Source organism: Triturus cristatus, chromosome 3_2, assembly GCF_964204655.1.
Source record: "Triturus cristatus chromosome 3_2, aTriCri1.1, whole genome shotgun sequence".
In the NCBI taxonomy this organism is placed as follows: Eukaryota; Metazoa; Chordata; class Amphibia; order Caudata; family Salamandridae; genus Triturus; species Triturus cristatus.
In genome coordinates this window covers 1,059,488,577-1,059,508,137 of record NC_140584.1, presented here as the reverse complement: position 1 = coordinate 1,059,508,137, position 19,561 = coordinate 1,059,488,577, and the positions used below count along the sequence as shown (strand labels likewise).

General features: G+C 41.3%; 1 protein-coding gene across 1 annotated transcript in view; it reads left to right on the top strand.

Moving 5' to 3' along the window:
- The first annotated feature begins 2,781 nt into the window (after positions 1 to 2,781).
- The window catches only part of RFC2 (replication factor C subunit 2), a 72,360-nt gene continuing 55,580 nt past the window's right edge, over positions 2,782 to 19,561 (top strand). The window contains exons 1-5 of the mRNA XM_085649776.1: positions 2,782 to 3,007; positions 12,313 to 12,382; positions 14,828 to 14,869; positions 16,370 to 16,476; positions 17,163 to 17,264. Coding sequence (XP_085505902.1) covers positions 2,865 to 3,007; positions 12,313 to 12,382; positions 14,828 to 14,869; positions 16,370 to 16,476; positions 17,163 to 17,264 — 464 coding nt within the window. The 5' untranslated portion in view covers positions 2,782 to 2,864. The remainder of the gene's footprint in view (positions 3,008 to 12,312; positions 12,383 to 14,827; positions 14,870 to 16,369; positions 16,477 to 17,162; positions 17,265 to 19,561) is intronic.

Below are 19,561 nucleotides of genomic sequence, written 5' to 3'. Positions count from 1 at the left end.
GGCAGCCAGCCAGGCAGGTTCCAGGTAGCATAGCAACTCAGAACTTGCCAACAACGAACCAAGCCAGGCAACGCAACAGTCATTGGTCAATGTTGCAGTTGCCATTGCCATTGGCTAAGTAGTTGACTTGACTACTACACTACTAGTTGGTACATTGTTGCTGGTGCTGCCTGCGACTGCCGGGCCTGCCTCACGTCACGTGTGCCACTGCCACACCAAGTCTGAGTCTTGTGTTAGCAGCAGCACAGTGCACACACACTCTACGGAAGTGACGGAAGTGATGTCACACACGGAGAGAAGAGCCCCTGACAACGCACCACCTAACTTTTACCATACCCCACGTGTGGCCGTGGCATTATTAGCCAATGTGGGGGGTCTCCAGGGCCGTCATGGTGTAACGCGCGAAAACGCTACCAATGACGGCCCTGGGAATGAATTTTAGGCCAGCCCCCACGGTTCCTATAAATGTGGGGGTGACGTGAGCACGCCGCTTTTCGGCGGCGGCGGCGGCGATCTACTACTTGACTCGAGACTGAGACTCTCTGTGACAGTCTGAGTCCGAGTCGTCTCTCCTCTGCTGAGTGAGTGCTGAGTTGCTGACTCTGCTTGCTGACGGTCGACGACGACGAGTGACTGTCTGTGCGGGACTGCGGACTCGGAGTCAGTGAGTCACTAGTGTCAGTGCGGGTGCAGCGTGCAGCACGCATGCACAGGCAGGCAGCAGTCACGAGTCACCTCACAGTACTGTGCAGTAGCGGCCTTCGCGCCGCGCAGGCAGGCACCAGGCAGTGAAGACGTGTGAGACTCACTGAGGAGAGAGAGACAGAGTCACGAGTAACGACGAGTCGACGACACGAGTCCGCAGGCCCAGGCCCAGGCCCCAGGCCCACCTCGCTCCAGCTCCAGCCCCAGACAGACCAGCGGCTCCAGCCCCAGCCCCCAGTCACTCCAGCCCCCACCAGATCAGCCCCAGTCACTCGGAGTCCAGCCCCCAGGCCCGCCAGCGGCCAGGCCCAGCTACTGCCACCGTGCCTGCTGCCAGCCTGCAGTGCCAGGCAGCGTTAGTGTCCAGTCTGCCAGCCACCCACCACCGGTGACCGCGTGACTCACCAGCGACCAGGTAAGGGACAGTGAGACATGATACATCATGACACAATCGTGTTTTAGCGGCGCGCTAGTGCGAAAGTCTTTTTTGGCGCCTCATCAATGACCTCTTTTTCAGCAGATACCATTACTACCAACCTCCAACAGTGCCTTCATGTCTGTGTTTTGCCCCCTATCATATGCATTTCATTTGTTGTAGCGCTATTCATATCAGTGTAGGGTGTCACACACACAATATACAGAGACAATGAATCATACAAGTATGTCATTCAGTCTATAGGGAATGTCACATTAGTCAATGAGGATTACAAGGTGTAGGAATTAAATGTCATCCATACTGTTGGGCAGTATATTTTAAGAGGGTTTGGGCTGGGAAAGCACAAACTCGGGATTTAAAGCATACCCAGTGGTTGGGGGTTGGCTTTACTAATAAAAATGTATATCGGCCCAAACTCATTTGAGCAACATTAAAATAATGAAAGACTGGGGAATTTCTAACTATATAGTAACACAAAAAAAAGTTCTAACTATACCATCCATGTTTGTATGCAGCTCTTTGATGACAGTTCATAGGTCACTGTCCTATGTTAGGATTGTAATTTCTGAACTGCAAGTAACACAAGAATCTCTGTGACAAAGGCAGTAATCCACTGAGCTATCCAAATAAAATACAGCCTATCTGCATTTCAAAACTACAAACGGGCAAAGGGCTGCTCTCCAGCAGGATCATTAATCACCAGGTCGCTGGACATTTTTTATTGTTGCCTTGCATCCATGGCCATGTTAATGATAAAAACAATTAAAATGAAGCATATGCAAAGTATGTGCCTTGCTGGGCTTGTGCAAATTTTTGAAATAAAAACAAATAGTAATACATTCGAGCTGTAAATTGCACAGAACACTATTTATGCCTTGCTTATTCTTGGTTTTCGACTATTGTATTCTGAGCAGTGCCTGTTTCACATGACAAAGTCACAGGGAGAACTGGTCTTAAAAATGAGTAGCATTAAGGCAGGTGCCCAGTTAACACCCTCCCACCATCTGTATATTGAATAGAATGCATATTTCTCGTTAAAATTGGTTCTGATGTCGATTTGCGCTTAATTGGACACTTGCTAATTTGGGCTGGTTTTTGGGCTGGAACTGGTCTGATTGGGCTTATTTTGGGCTTGTATTTCAGCTGCATTGGGCTTGGGACGGGTCTAAAAATCTGGCAACACTGCACGTGCTCGTGGCCAGTTAACCAGTATACTCACTGCCTCTATGTCCGGTGTTTTAGTAGCATGTGGGCCTAGGGCCCACAACACTACAGACTGCAAGTCCCAGAATGCACAGGGAAAATTTGGCTTTGATGGGCTACTCACTCATGAACATGGTACACTTGAGAGATGTGATGTATGTAGGTGCCAAACACAAATTGTGCGTTTAGACTTAACATTTACCCGTTTTTTTGCAGCTTATTTTCATACGAAATGCTGCGATTCCGCCGCTTACATACCGTGCACCATTGGTACCGGCGTGGGTGTGCCATTTTTGGCCTTAGAAAATGTCAACACAGTAGTACTCCGCTGTGTTACCCACACCTAACATGGGCTTCTCTTTGAGATGTCTTATTGATGTTAACGGTCTAGTGTCCAAGGTGCTTTACGAACGCCGCCCTCACGTTCTCAGCCTGTCACTGTGAGGCTGCGTAGTTGTGTGGTGATGGGTGACGTGCGCACGCTGCGTTGAACTCGCTGGCGGGAAGTCTAGCAGGAGGGATGGATGCCGAGGAGATGGAGACGGGACCGAGCGCTGCACCGTCGGAGGCGCCAGTGACCCAACAGAGTAAGGCGACACCAGCCACAGCACCTCCCGCCGCCTCCGGGAGCAAGGGCACTTCCGGTTCATACGAGTTACCCTGGTAAGAAGGGAAGGGAGGGGGACGGGTTGTACTAAGTAGCTGGAAGTGCCAAGGTATACACGGGCTGAGGTGCCAGGGACTCGGGACGGTACCAGCATAGGCACTTTCAAGGAGTGCATAAGAGGCACTATTGTAAAGATAATCGGGGGATAATCGGCCACAAGAGAGGTGGTGGATAACGAATGTAGTGGGTAGTGTACTTGGGAGGTTGTGGACAGCAGCATCTAGGAGGAACTGGGGCCAAAGATTAAAGATCTAAGTAGCTTGGGGCTGATCAACAGGGTCCGAGGAAAGGATGCACAGTGCTAGAGTAGTTTAGGAAAACTAATCCCAGTGTGCACGCTGATTGTTAAGAATACCTCGGTGCTGGAATTAGGAACTATTCCCCGAAACTGCAAACTGAGTGGGTATTTCTGCAGAAAGCGGACGGAGCCACGAGGTACTGTTAAATGACATCTATACATTATGTTTTTACATACTCGGACCCTAAAATATATTGGCACCATGGAGCAGAAACAACACGAAAGTTATTTATTCTTAATTGGTCACCAGTAAACTATATTTTAATAGATCTAAGTTGCTGGGTATAAAGCTGGTAAGGTAACTAATTTGCTTTGCATTGTCATATACACGTTTGCTAGTGTAATTACAGACACGCGTACCTGATATTCCTACAGAACGCACCTTTTTACCAGTATGGAAAGCTTTAGTCAAACTTTTAAAACTCAGTCTATCACTTGTGAACGGACATCAAAATGTGACTTTGCTTAAGCTGTATTTGGAGGCAGGGTGCCAGTTGTGCTCCATTTGAATTACTGCCGCTTCCAGCAGGGCATTCACCTTGGACAAAAGGGATTAGTGATTCTCCGTGGATTGCTTCATTTCCAACTTGCCTGCACTTTCTGAAGACTTCAGCTTTGCTTGGTGTAGCACATTTAAAGTGCATCAGCTTCATGAATGTGTCCTGGTGTCTATGCACAGCATCGGGAAACAGTCAAGAAGATTCGGTGGGACTGGGTTATATCCCAGTTCTTACTTGGGAATAGCTGATGGAACCATAATCTGGCTAGCCCATTCCATCATTTTTTATTTATAAAGTTTTGTATAGCGCGAACATGACCCTGGAGGGTATCGGAGCGCTTCACATTATAGGATAGGTGGGATACAGTTGTAGGAGAAGAACAATCATTACATATATGGGAATAGCATGGTAAAGCTGGAATCCACAGTTGAGCAACAATGTAGTGGTCAAAAGGCATCGGAATAGAGGGCAGATAAGTAAAACAATAGAACCAATGTATTTTAGAGCAGAAACTTGTTCATTAGTATTGTTTTAACTTCCTTTTTAGGTCTCGCTGAGCCCACCGCATGCGCTGGCTCGGAGAGACACTTTGTATGTGAGATTTTTAAGTGCTGCTGGCTGGCTGGCCTAGCGCTTGCGTGCACGTGAGCATGCACGCGTGCAGCTGCCATGCGCTAGGCCAGCCAGCAGCACTCAGGAACGCCTTTAGCGCGTCATCGCGATCACTTTCGCTTTCACAGCGATCGTGATCGCGATGACTTTCGTGTAGCCGCGCGCGCGCACACAACTCCCGCTTATCCCCCTACCCCACCACTTATCGCGTCCGCTTGCGTTTTCAGTATTGCATACAAGCAAACTTTCCCTGATTCTTTCTGTAGCCAGTGCCTATTTGTGAGTTAGTAACATCTATTTCTTTACCAAAGATAAAGAAATAGATTTTTTTCTATTTCTTTACCTTTGGTATAATCGCAGCACCCGCTCTTTATTTATAACATTAAAAGTAAAGCGCGGTTGCCTCGATTATACCAAAAGTAAAGAAATAGATGTGTTTTTCTATTCCTTTACTTTTGGTATAATCGCGGCACCCGCGCTCTACTTATAATTAAAAGTAAATTACGGGTGCCGCGATTATACCAAAAATAAAGAAATAGAAAACAAATCTATTTCTTTACCTTTAGTATAATCGCGGCACCCACGCTTTACTTTTCATGTTGTAAATAAAGCGCGGGTGCCGCGATTATACTAGACTACTGGTGACCAATTGCGCTTCACGAGCTGTAGACATCTTGAAGTCAGGCAAGACTTTGGGAGTGAAAGAGCCCTACTAGAATACTGTACTCAAATCAACAGTCACTACCTTACATAGTAAAAGTAAAACCGGCCTATAGAAATGCACTTGTTTGCATTTCTCAAGGTTATACATGCAAGCGGTAAAATATATAATGGAGCTTTAAAAACAACGGTGGTCTTTATCATTTCCAGAGAACCGCGCACATTTGCCAGTCTCGTTCAAATCAGTTCATACTGCAAGCAGTCTTTTAAATGTGCCTTACTCGTCTACAGTTAGTTTCTCACATTTTTTGTTTGATTTCTCTTCCTCGCACATCTGTTTGTAGTCCTTTTTTTATTTCCAATGAACTCCTCCCCTTCAGTGTGTCGTGGTAGATAGCAGCTTATCATCAGAGTGGGTATTCGTAACGATTTGGTGCAGGCTGTCAGAGAGAGAGACTTCACGGGTGTCCTTAATAGCAGCCATGGCGGTACTGATGCGTAGGGGAGTGCAGGTGAGGCACAGTGGTGTAAGGAGTGTATTAGCCCAGCTGCTGGACCCTTTGCAACGAGAGCTCTCTTTTGCAGTTTTATATAGCGTGAACTCGACCCAAATTGGAGCGCTTTACGTGAAATAGCAGTTTTCTTCAAAGTGCTTATAACAGTGGGCAATGATCAGAATTAGAATGTTTGTTTTGTTTACCTGTCACAAATACATTCTTTAAAAAACAGTGGTCTATGATGAGGTCTTCAAATGTATGCATTTCTGTGGACTGACGAGTTTAACACATAACTATAGATTTACTGAGTTTGCCACATAATTTGCAAAATGTGTCAATTTCACTAAAAATGTTGTTTCTAGTTCAAATTGAAATGTGCCACATAATTTTCATAGGTTTTTGCATAATTGAGAGAACTCACATTAGGGATCCACTTTTTTAGTGTTCTCCTGCATATTCGCTTATGCTGTGCTTGTGAAACATATGACACACAACTTTCATTACATAAGTGTGTACTTTTAGACTTGCTTTCTGTTCAGCGCAATGTTTTAGATGGTGCATCCAACTAAATGTGTTTTTCTCTGTGATTTACAAAGGACAGCAATACTTAAAGTGGCTTCCTGTACTTCAGTGCTAGACAAAATATAGAAGTGTTGTTGGACAACATTTTGAAGAGGAGCTTCAGGACCGCATGATTTTCATTAAGGTGTCGTGTGCAGAGTAAAATACATCGCCAGGCTGTGCTGCAGTAGTATATAAAGTTTAATGTGCATCATCTGCCTTATGTGCACTGCATTGTGAAAACCGCATGGTGCACGCAGTGTTTCCTTTGTGCAGAATATGCAAGAGTTTGTGAACGTTTCGGTAGCTTGATGTAGGGTGTGTGTGTCTTCCCTCTCCCACTACTGAGAGCACAGGCACTCCTTATTCTGCGGACGAGTGTGCACTGGTCAACCATACACTAAACATTTTTTATATTAAATATTTTTTTAATAAGGTTGTTGAAATATACATGATCTCACCTTAATTATAGACAAGGTGACAAATGCTTATAACAGTTTTTTTATTATTACTTTGCAACATGCTGCCCACAAGCCCCACTGCTCTACAACATAGCTTAAAACACATTAGCAAAGCCTATAGCTAAACACTTAAAAGGTCCCAAAGGCGAGACCTATTGGCTTTGCCAATGCTTGTTTAATGAAGCTGTAGATGAGATTCGACGGACATACAGTGGCAGAGAATTCCAAATCTTCGAGGCGATGCCCGAGAAGGCTCTGTTCTCGTTCTGTGGAAAATCTGTGGTTTCAAGAGCAGTGAACTTGCACTTCGTTTGCCCCCCTCCCCCTCCACCCCCCGCAGACTAAAACAAACTTAGGAGCAAAGAAGCTTTTCTTCTGAAGGGGAGCTGTATTTGAGTTGAGCGACATTTGTAGGCCTATTATATGAAATGAATGTACTTTTAGTTCACTTTAGTAATCCTTGTCCTAAAAGCAATATTTCACACTGATACATAAATGTGGTATTGATGTTTACTTTTCTTTTTCTGACTGCCAAGTGAGAGGAGTTTTTAACGTGAATTATGTGACGATTTTGCTTCAGTACAGGGAATGTGAAAGGGAAGGTTTCCTTTTTCCACATTAACATTAATGTGCTATTGTAGTATTATCATTAATACTTGTGTCTGTGCAACGTTAGTGGCCATTTCAGTAGAACATAGTCTGTCTGGAAATACCGATGCGTTATCACAGAATGCTTGTTACATTGAAAAATAGCCCCTTCTAAATGTCCATTAAAGGTAGGTGAGTTGCGAAACTGTTCTGAAAGTGGGTCATGATTCTTAAAAGTTTAGGACCCACTGTCCTAGAGGAAAATATGTTGAAAAATAGCACAAGAAAAGTGGAGGTAACCGGAATCCAAATTAGTTTAATAATTACAGACTTGAGAGGGGAAAACCGGCAGAAGTGGTAACCAAGGAAGGACTTCCCGATTTTTGGAAGTAAACCGTCTGCGGAGGAGATGTAATTAAGAAAAATAGTATTTCTGGAGGAGATTACTCAACCTCCAAAAATTGATTTTACACTACATAAGTGCACATCTCAAAATAATCATGTTGTCAAGTAGGGCTTTCAGCAGTTTCAAGGAGAGCTACATCTTAAAGGTTAATTGCAAACAATGGCAACAAAGATGGGAACCAGGAGCAGGCAGGGTGCTTCCCCAGTACTTGAGGTGACACTGGGGAAGCAGTGGCAACAATGGATGGTATTGGGCATTGTCCCAGGAGGCACCGGGCTGGGGGCGAGGGGAGAAGGAAGACACCAAGTATCATGAAGTGTAGTAGAATCATCTCAAGAAGGACCTCAGTTTGGCCATAGGGGCACAAGTAATTAAACTAACATGGCAGTACAACAGGGCTATATGTGAGGGAGTCCTGTCGAATTGTAGGGGTCATCACTGTGGAGGTACAAAGGCACAGTAACAAAAAGGACATAGTTCTAAGTGTGAAGTCGTCTGGACAGCCTTGGGAGTGATATCAGGAGTGCTCTAGGGAGCACGAGGGAACAAACGGTGATTGAAAATATTAGTCCCTTGGCAGCCGTATATATTCCTTTAAAACTGTTCCTTTCTGACTGTCTAGGAAAGACGCTTCATTGCGAGGCTTTCTACTGCTTTTTCCTTTTGTGCATTCTGTGCAGCATTTTGACAGCTGGTATTTGCTTTTTTGTTGTTAGCTTTTCGGTGTAGAAAAAAATAGGAGGCAGTTCCACCAGTCCTAATGCTAAAGCTTCCCAGAAAGAGAAATTTGACACGTGCATTTTGACATTTTTCCTTCAGAGGCTTTGGCTTTATTTGTAATACGCAAATATTTTGACAAACAAGATAACCTTGTGGTGGTGCACTTGTACAGCGCAGTGGGCATTATAAGTTGCCTCCTGCTGCTTTCTGAACTCCCTGAATTTTTTAAAAACATATTTTATTTTCAAGAACAACAAATCAAAAATAAAGGCATTCAAAATGACAGTGCCAGAATCACTAAAAGGTGGCTAATGTTGTTACAGCATTCATACTTTGATAGGAGTCTTTAGTAATCGATACATTAGCATTTATATCAGTGAATCTTGGAGGACATCTGGACATTCAATGAACATATCTCCACTGTCATTTTGATCTAATGCAAACAAAAGAACAAATAAAGAGAGATAACCCACCATGCTTAAACTAATACCAGTAGTGTCCCACCCCCCATCCTCCCTACTCCAGACTCACTACGATATTTACATAAGTTGTAGGTCGGCAAGCCCATTAGGTTCCGTCCAGTGGATATTTTTGTCTAACTTTTAGGCACACAGTTTAATGACACTAATTGGGTACACACAGGGTCTGTGACATAGCGGCGCTCATATATTTGCTAAACAGCCTGTTGATTTTGCCAAGTCTCAGTGTAGTGAAAGTTCAGGGGAAACAAACTGCTCCAACATCACATTCCATTCCAATGAAATGGGGTTCTTTCGCAGCCCTCTATTTTCCTCCCTTTTGATCTCCATACTTTCGGCAGTATGCCATCCCAAGGCTGTTGGGTGCAATGCAGACTTCCATCGCATTGTGAGTGACCGTTTTGCTAAGATCAATGCTAGGTCGTCAAACCGGGCTTGCACATTTCGCTTCTTGCGTTTAAAACATAACCCTAAATTACAATAGTCAAGTGTATCGTCCCCTGCTGCTGGCGCCACTTTGTTCATTGTTTTAAGTACATTTGCCCAAAAGTGTACCAATCGTGGGCATGTCCACATCATGTGTATCAAATCTGCGTGTTGTGTATGTCAGTGGGGACATAAGTCTGCTGTGTCTGGCAACATTTTGTTTAATCTATGTGGGGTCAAACAGGCTCTATGTACCACCATGTATTGAATAAGTTTAATTTTGGGGTTGCGAGATACTTTCTTAGGGTGTTTCAGTATTTTTCCCCATTCCTTGTCTGTTAATTCACGGCCCACATCCACGTTCCACTTATCTCCAAGTGCCTCCAAAAAGGTTGCCGCATGTCTTTGTGTACCCATGTACAGCAATCTGGTCAAGTGTCTCCCATTAACCATTAGATTTCTGAACCCCCTGTAAAGTCATGTTTGCATCATCTCTACAAAAGGGCCAGTCGCTAATTAATTGAACGCAAGAAGTTTCCCCAGTATCCACACTTATGTCTGATGGCTAGTACTTTCAGGGCCTCATTGATGGCATTTTGGTGTAGGGTGAACGCAGCAAGGCACTTTGCTGCGCTGTCCCATGTCAAAGTGAAAGGGCAGGAATGCACCGTGTGTAAGCTACACTCCTAAATTCCTGTTCTTTCTGCCTGCGCTGGAGCCATTTTAGCAGCCTAGTGCTGGAGCCATTTTGGCAGCCTAGTGCCAATGTAGGCACCCTTGCACCATGGTGCAAGGGTGCCTATGTTGCAGGCAGCATTGTTTTTGTGCAGGAAGGTGCACCTTCCTGCATAAAACACTCCTAAGAGGCGTTTTCCTCTTTCTATGTGTGCTGCACAATGCAGCACACACTGAAAGAGGAAAAAGCAAAGAGAAATGCATTTATTTCTTCTCATTACGCCTCACCTCAGGAGGCGTACGGATTTGACACTTCCCTCCGGTTACATCATTTTGTAAATCTGGCGCAGCGTAAAATTCCATGGGTGTTGTGTGGTAAAATCCACCGTAAATCCCATGGAAAGCCTACCGGGGGCAGAGTAAGGTGACTGAGCGATTTGCTCTGCGTCGCCTTACTCATGATTTGAGGTCACTCAAAGCCACGCAGGGTATCTTTGCATGGCTTCATAAATCTTTGATAGCCCTGTGTCACGATGTACCATCTTACATGGTAAACAAGCGATGCTGTCACGTGGCTCAGTGAGGCCCAGGAAGAAACACTGCCATTTTAACATGTATACGTTTCTTAATTTGTTTTCTCTTCCATACGATGACTTTTGACAAGCATTTGCTTACGTGGCAGTGCAGGATTAGTTTATCTGACCCCATATTGCTTACAAAACCCCTTTGTAACTACACAATCGCACCTTAAACAATTCGTACATGGCCTTGACACACATTGTGCAAATGTTATGTGGTCCATGAGACGACATTGCTATCAAAGAGACCATAGATAGATAATTTCAGCTCAGCTGAAGCATCGACTCTGAAGCAGGAATGCCATTGTTATGAAAAAACATGCACTTCCATGCTAAAATTGGAGGCGCACTCTGCTGTCATCACAAGGTCATCGCTGTGTTGGTGTTTCATCTCAGCTGGTTACTGGGTATCCCTCTGTGAGTTTGAGTGTACAACTTGTGACCAAGATGGGGTCCTACGTACCTTGCCTTCAGGTAATGGGGAGTTGCATCATCCAATAGGGTATTCTTGGCAGAGCATGCATCGTAGGCAACTTCGTTAGGGAACGCATAGTAGGAGTACAATATGCTCACTCAGTACTTATGACATCATATACACACTCTTTTAACACAATGGTGGATTCTGTTCACCGTTCTTATATTATTGATCACTTTTTTTCTGCTTCTATTGATTAATGGTGCACATTCATTTTATACAAGAATCACGATGGTTCAATAAATATTGAAAACACCCCTTTGTGTATTTCTTGAATATCTCTCAGAGAGAGCACGAGTGACTGGGCGAAAAGGTTCTAGAACTCTTACCACAATTCCTGGGGGGGGCAGGGTTGTTATGTTCTGAGGTTGCCCAAGCCATTTTGTTACCTTTCTAGGTTTTGGGGTACTTATGATGGCACTGTTAGCTAGCTGGTCTATAGAACAACCTATTCCTGAGGGGGTGCATAGAGTCAGTCTTGCACCACTCCTTACGTTTGTTGTCTAACAGACACACTGTTCCTACTGGAAAGTGGAATCCGTACAACAACTCAGGGCTCTCATAATTAAGCTTCTAGTGTGTAATGGACTCGCTTAATTCCCAATGAGCCTTTACCTAGATGAAAACCTTAAATGAAAAAGTGAGAGAAGCTGAAAGTATGAATGAACATATTTGGCTACTCGTAATATGACTGTGATTTGAAAAAGTGCGGCAATCAAAATATCTGAAATGCAAAAATAAAATCAATATATTTTAATTTGTTAGCCATACATGTGTTTTGAAAAACAAAGGTCTTATGGGTTTCACCATCCACCTGAAATTGAAAGTGTGTTCCATTCTGGACAAAATTAAAAGAATTTCACGCTGACATTTACACCGGGGCCCATTTGACCAGAATAAGGCTAATACTCCTCCTATTTAAAGGGACGTAGTCACTATTTCTCTATCACAAGGGGGCGGAGGGGGGGGCTTCTTTGCACTGTTGCAGTGACCTCAAACAATCTTTTACTCATGTACATGTAGCCCCAGAGCACCTTTGTCTGTTCCACATCATACCATTGACCACCTACCTCTTCCTTCAACATCCACCTATAAATCTCATAAAAGGCACACATTTCTGTGGGGTACATCTTTGGCCCATAGAACCTCTGACTGAATTGCCAGACGTTTTTGGCATTCTTTTCAAATATAAATTAGTTGCCGATGATGTAACATGTTTATTTTTGGAAAATGTTAATTTTGAAAATGTATTAATTTCAAAATTTCAATAATGGATTTCTCACATTGTCATTTGTTTTTCTTTTCAAACGTTTTCATGTAATCCCATGCAAATACTTATAAGCAGTTCTTTATTTTTTCCAATAGGGTGGAAAAATACAGACCAATAAAGCTGCATGAAATAGTTGGAAATGAGGAGACTGTCAGCAGGTTAGAGGTGTGCAAATGACTTTTTTTTAGATTTTAATTGTTTCCCGTTTGTTGAAACCTGGTATGCTTACGGTAGTGCTTAGCTACATGTTTACAATGACTTGTGATTTTAAGATTGTTGATAATCTTGTGGGTCCTGTTTTGGATTTCATAATGACTTTCTCTATTGTTAAGAGCCTCCTGTAAAGGCAAAAATGTCTTTGCATTTATATAAATTCTGAAAACTAAATGCATCATTTTCTAGTTTCAGATCTTTCTAACAGATTTCCAACCTGCTAATAAGAGTTGTGTAATGATTTTGGGTTGGGGGCAATGCTTTGAGTATCTTCATTTTTGTTTATTCGTATCACCCAGGCGCACACAAAAAATACCTAAGAAATTATATTCTTTTAATAATATAGTAAAGAGGTTAATTCTGTTAAATCACCTAATTACCTTCAGTACCCTTCCAATGGTATGTTAGGCTATTTGAAGAGCGAAGTTTCTATTTTTTTGGGGGGGGGGGTTTCTCTCATTTTAGGTCGCTAATAACAAATGGCATAAACTAGATTTTTCAAATTGTTTTTTTTATTAGTTAAAATTTTTGTTTATCATTGCGATTGAAGCATTATGAAGAGTGCAACTGTGCACAACCTCACCATGTAAAATAGGGAAATTAGCAAAGCAACACACAGGAAGGTCTGTGACATTGCTTACTAGGTACTGTAGACCATTAGTGATATCAAAATTAGTGTTTCAAATTTTCTAGTAGATTTAGTTTTATACAATCTGTTGCTGAATTGCGCAGAAGGCACTTAGAGATACTGAGCTAAAGAAATGGATGAATAAGAAGCTTTTAGAAGTAGCAAAGAGAAGACTGATATTAAGAAACCGTGCCAAGTTCCCCCACTCAAAAATGTCCAGGATAAGATATTTTATACCCACTAATTTTAAGAGTAAGTATATCATGGCACTATAGAAGGGCTTTTATATTCATGACTTTCCTGCAATCCTGTTTTCTTCAGTATATAACTCAGGTAAACCGTGTGACTAGAAACTTATGTGCCCTTTTTTCCAGTTCTCTATAACCATTTCAGCCAAAATCATGCAAAAGATCAAACAGTAAGTTTTAATCTGAAAGTCTATCCAATTTTTTTTTCTAAAACTGTCCCACTGATAATTCACTTACTTTCAACACTTCTACTATTTTTAATCTGTTTCCTTCCACAAGTCATGCACAATATTGCAGGATCAAATTCACCTTCCAGGTTGCTCTGCAAAACCGGAGTCATTCTTCAGCTTTAATGTATGCATCGTTTTAGGTTTCCAAGTAATTCTGTGGAAACTAGAAATCCTGATTAAAGTGAGACGGTGGTAAGAGGATGAAATGCTGAAGCACAACTGACAAAGCGGATGCGGAAGGTTTAGCATGAGGGGATGCTCCTTGAAAAAAAACATCTTGCTGGGCAGGAAGGGGTAGCTTTGACTGGCACAGGACGTGCAGTGTGGTAGGGACAGATGAGATGAAGAGTACCGGGAAATAGAAAACTTAAGCTAACAAAACATAGCGGCTGCAGGAAAGGGCATCTACACCATATACATAGGCTACTGTAACGGCATTTAAATAGGCCGTAATGTAGCCAGAGATAGTTACGCAGAGGCTGGTGACACTAACAAACGAGCATTGGCAAAGCAAACCGGCCTGGCAAGCAGGAGCGAAATTATTTTTTTTTGGTTGTTGTTTTGTTTTTGTAATTTTTTTTATTTCAAGTATATGCCAAAAAGGAAACAAAATATAATATGCTACACCCTAACCACAACAGAAAAATATATATTTTTAAAATACCAATTGCTTATAATTTTAATAGAACAATATGAATGCTTTCAAGCAGGCAGGTGCACTTGGAAAATTGATTTTAACGGAAATCATAGGAAAATTATTATGGACGACAAAAAATTAAAAATAATGTCAAGAAAAAAGATGTAGTCGGTGTGGCCTGGTGGCTAGAGCTGCTGACATTGGAACCCTGAGACCCAGCTTTGAATCCTAGCCTTCTAAATGTGCCACTCTGATTAGCAAAAAGACTACAATTTTCAGTGTCTTATTTTCAAAGAAAGTGTGCTTGTGGTAAACAGTAACTTTACACAATATGACAAATTCATGAATTTACTTATGGCAAAAGCGGAAATGCAAATAAACTAGTCTTCATTGCAACTCTTATTTTGTTTTGTAACTAGCTTATCTATTTTTTTCTACTGTGCACAGGTACTCATTTATGGGCTGTGCTGCCCCCAACAATTAATATTATTCATCATTTGTTGCTTTAGGCCACTCTTCTGTCCTTTTGTGGGGTGCACACAAGATATGTTTTGTAGTGATAAACATTTGAACAACTTACATGTCTGCTGTGTGAAGTCTCTGTACGTTTGTGTCATGCGTTAGTTAATTGTCATAACTCCTTATGTCTTCTAGGTGTTTGCAAGAGAGGGTAACGTACCAAATATCATCATTGCTGTAAGTATTTGGAGTACTAAATCCTTACATGGTGACATATAAAAATGTTTAAATGGTAGCCGGCAGAATCCTCTAAGCCTTTGCGAATGGACATATAATATGCCCAAACCTAAGCTGAGCAGGTGTAGTAAATATAGATATCCTAATCATTCCTTTCTGGGATAGCAAGGTTCATGCTTTTGTTGTAATGACCAGAGAGAATACATCATTCATTCATATTGCAACACCTCAGTGTATATTTGTAGTGTGGATTTAGTAAAAAACATTGATCTTTGCAATCATCACACATTTGTTAATCTGTGTGGAAAATAAAGCACAAAAACTTGGTTGCAAAAGAAAGACCGACAAAGAAGAATTTAGTTAATGTTGCATGTGATAACTTGAAAAGAAAAGTATACTTGTATGAAGTTTACAGCCAGAGAACAGGAAAAGGAATACATCCATGGTATTCAGAGATATGTCATGGAGTAGGTTTTGTACTAGTTCCCCCAACATTATTTTAGTGTTGAAAACATTCATTTGGTCTGCGCTCTTTTTTTGGGGCATAGTTGCATCAGTGTATAAGATCCTGCAGTACAGTGTGATGGTACATTAGTCTTTATTCTAAAGGCCTCTATATAACTAGAACTAGCCCAAATAAGTTTCACTTTGATAGCAGTGTGTAAATGTAGAGAGCAACTTATTTTTTTTAAAAGAAATGCTGTTTGCCCTCCACTCCAGCCAATCATGGTGGAGTATCCAGGAATTACATATGGAGGCTATCCTAAAGTCTCACCTGTACCCATGTTTTATCAACCTGTAGTTTGCAGGAGACAAGTTACATTACAGCCTCTGAACATCAAGCATTGAGATGGTAATGCATGCTCTAACAAAACCCATTAATGAGTAAGACCCACTGATGACAGCCATGTATGGTTTATGGCTTCATGGTAAATCAAAGTATATTGTTTCTTATTTTCTTAATGCAAGATTTGGACAGTCCTGAAATGTGCACCAGTGAAAAGTGGGTGCTTTTCTTACCATTTTATAGGGAGCTTACTGTGATCACCGTTGTCGGGTATTAAAAAGCAGAATAGGTTCTCTTCATAACATTCTGGTGTTTGTGTAAAAATTACATCTGTTTTAAATAGTTAAGATACAACTCCATGTGCTTTTAGCCTAAGACAGCTTCTCACCTTCTAATAGATAGATTAAAGACATTGCCATCTGTTCTTCCTCAAAAAAGGCAAACTCCCTCTGGTACATGCAGTTAAGTTGTAGACCTTTCCCTAGATTAAATATTCAATGGTCTGACCGGATAAACCCTCAGAGGTTTGTGCTCACAAATTCAAATGCTAGACTTACTCTTCGATTTGTCTGCTGCTGCGCTTTAACTGTGTAACAAGTGATCGATTTGGCAGATTTTATTCTAGCAATTGATGTGATAAATATGACCCACCATCTATTTATTTGTAAAATGTTTCTTTTTTTCTTTGTAAATGTCTGGTGATTTGTTACCAGGGGCCGCCAGGAACTGGGAAAACGACAAGTATCCTGTGTTTGGCTCGTGCTCTTTTGGGGCCAGCGCTAAAAGATGCTGTTCTGGAGCTTAATGCATCCAATGATAGGTAAAAAGTACCTAATTTTGTGTTTAAATAACACTGTACCAGAGTAACAGTTGTGATCTAGCTCTGTAGGACAGTTGCAACAGTTTTGTAATGTCCTTCCCTCTGAAGATTGTGCTTCATCTCTGCTTAAATGTGTGCATCGTTTAGAGTCTGTTACATGGGGGGTCGGGATGGGCTAAGTCACTGCCTGAAGAACTTGGTGTTCCAGCTACACTTTCTCACAGCTGGATCACAAGTTACAAGCATATGCAGTAGTCTGCATTTTAGGAGGGGGGTGTCTCTGTGGTAGTAGAAGCGATATTTGCGTGAAATAGACTGGTTACAGTGGAATTAGAAATAGGAATAAATATGTATAAGTTCCAAAACATAGTTGGCTAGTTGGTTACCAGTTTAAATTGTATACATTTTGAATAATTGCTAGGACGTTTAATAAATACCACCAGAGAAGTAGCCAAGCTAAAGAGCACAATGGTGGTGGTGTTTTTCCTTCATGCAGTAAAGGGTAGTGCCAGGCTTTATGAACCAATATTAGTGACATAATGTTTCCATTAGAACAGGCCGAGGCTTGTTGTGGGCTCGCCAGTAGTGATAGGTGATCCGTGATGTCTGTTTTAATTCATAGTGTGAAGTCTGTAGATTGAGGTTATTACATAAACCTTTGTGAACAATGTCATTATTGTTTTTAGAGGAATTGATGTTGTACGAAACAAAATCAAAATGTTTGCTCAGCAGAAAGTCACACTTCCAAAGGGCCGGCATAAAATCATCATCCTGGATGAAGCAGACAGGTATGGGATTCCACATTGAACTGCTGAAACAAAATATGCTCTGTACTGGCCCAGGCCATAATGATGGTGTGCTGCTATTGATGCTCACACACTAGGCAACTTATTGTCTTTAGATGTAAACCTTCAAACCAAGGCAAGAGCATCGGAGAGGCATTTTGGATTCTAGAAGCATCCATTTATTTTCTTTTACTCAGACATATGTTTTACTTTTTTCACTGTGAAATGCAGATGATTGTGAAAGGAGATCTTAATCAGTACAGAGCTTTATACATGCAGGAAAGCCTGCTTGTTTGTATATGAAATGGTTTAAATAAACGTGGAAATCGCAGCACATTTCATGTACACAGCTGTAGAGGATAAATTGTTGTCCCCTAAACTCTTTACTATGTTTCTTCTCATCTAGTGGGTAGTGTTGCATGAGAATCATAAGAGATGGTGATCCAGCGGTAATTACCTGGTAATTTCCCTATTCAAAACCACATCACCTATGGTTTACCGCTGTAAAGGGTCAAAAATGATGGATCTTTTGATGACCATGTTTCACCAAACAGGAGACTTTACATATATATGAAAATTAAATGCAAACAATATTAGAGGCAATAATGAGTGGGGAGTTATTTTTAAAGGGTTTTATTTAAGTCAAAAGTTAAGGTTCTCTGACTCTTTATTCATTAGTCAAATATCAATCCGGTTACAGAATTGAAAAATAGGAAAAATAGCATTAATACAGAACATATTACAGTCTGCATATAAGCATCACATATAGGAAGGGAAATGTGGCACAAAGTGTCAGTCAAAACTCTTAAAGAGTTTCTAAGAAAAAGAGTAAGTCTTACAAGGTTAATTAATAATGGCAAAAATATCCCATAAAGAGAAATAAATGCAGTTTAGCACCTAAAATCTAAATCTGTTCTGATCCTTTCAGCTCTTTCCCTCTGCCTCTGCTTCGCTGTGCTAGTCTGTGTCTCTGTCTCAAGCTGAACCATAGCCCCCTCAGAATTCATCCCCTCCCTGTCTCTGTGTCCAGCACAGAAACTGGGCCTGGCTCTCAGAAAAATGAAAAAAGAAGAGAGGCAAAAAGCAAGGCAAAAAGGCACTCCTCCCACTTGTAAGCCATATTTCAAGTAAAAGTTCACGTGCTCAGTCCTCATAGCTGGTCCAATCAGAACTTCAAGACATATCCTCTCCCCATGGGCTGACTGGATACGTCATTAATCAGGCTTGTTCCTGTTCAAATTTCAGTCTTCTGATTTATGAAAAAAAAGTGTGTTCTTCTCTCCACGTAAATATGCAACATTTTGAAGGTCGAAGGAAGCTGTAGGCAGGATTTCTTATCAGGGCCCTTTCATTGAAAGTTGCTGGGGAAAGAGGAGCACATTCCAAACTAATGTTTCAGTTTAGTCCACTAAAGCAAACTAAAATCGCGTTGTTTTCTAAACTGTGAAACACAATTCAGCACATTTCTACTCTTGCAAAAATACATGATGCCATTTTAAAAGTACAAATACATTTTCTAAATTATTGTGCATTCTATAGTGAGATTACATATGGATTAATCACATATAAGCATGGCTGTTCAACTAATTAAGCATGTTTTCACATAAAAGCACCTCCAAACTGAAGCCCTATGTTTTCAACTTGCTTTTCCACAATCTGCGTGCCATTATAAAACTCATGTCTGCAGCTTTTTGTCATATAATAATGCATACATTTTATTGGTGAAATCTAAGCTCCATCAATTCACCCTTTTGATAAATATCAAATCATTGTACCTTAAATGATATCGAAATTTATCACACTAATTTAATTTCACATGTTACATTTGTTTTAAAAAAAAAACACATCATTAGTTGGGTCAAATATGTTTTTCTCTACCTAAAATATTACTACTCCTCTTTAGTACATAGGTGTCTAAAAGAAAACCCTACTAAATTAGTATGTTCTTTATCACTGGTTATTACAAAAGCTGAGCATATAACAATGTTACCTCTATTTTTAAGGCCACACAAATTTGGTCTGTAAGCAGATCATATATGGCCAAGCTCAAATGTTGTTGTGCAGATTTCTGTAAGTAGTTTGACAGTTCTCATTTATTTGTTTCAGCAAATGTTGGCTCATTGTCACCTGCTTGCCTTCAGGGTGGCTCAAACAGTGTGGCATCCTGTACTTTTTCCATGCATTTTGATCACTCAGGTGCTGAAAAACTCTGACCGAGCACCATCAATTCCTTGCACTTTTCCAATCCAAGCCATTCACTTTTATTTTCACTTTGATCAGATTCAGATGTTTCAGCTATG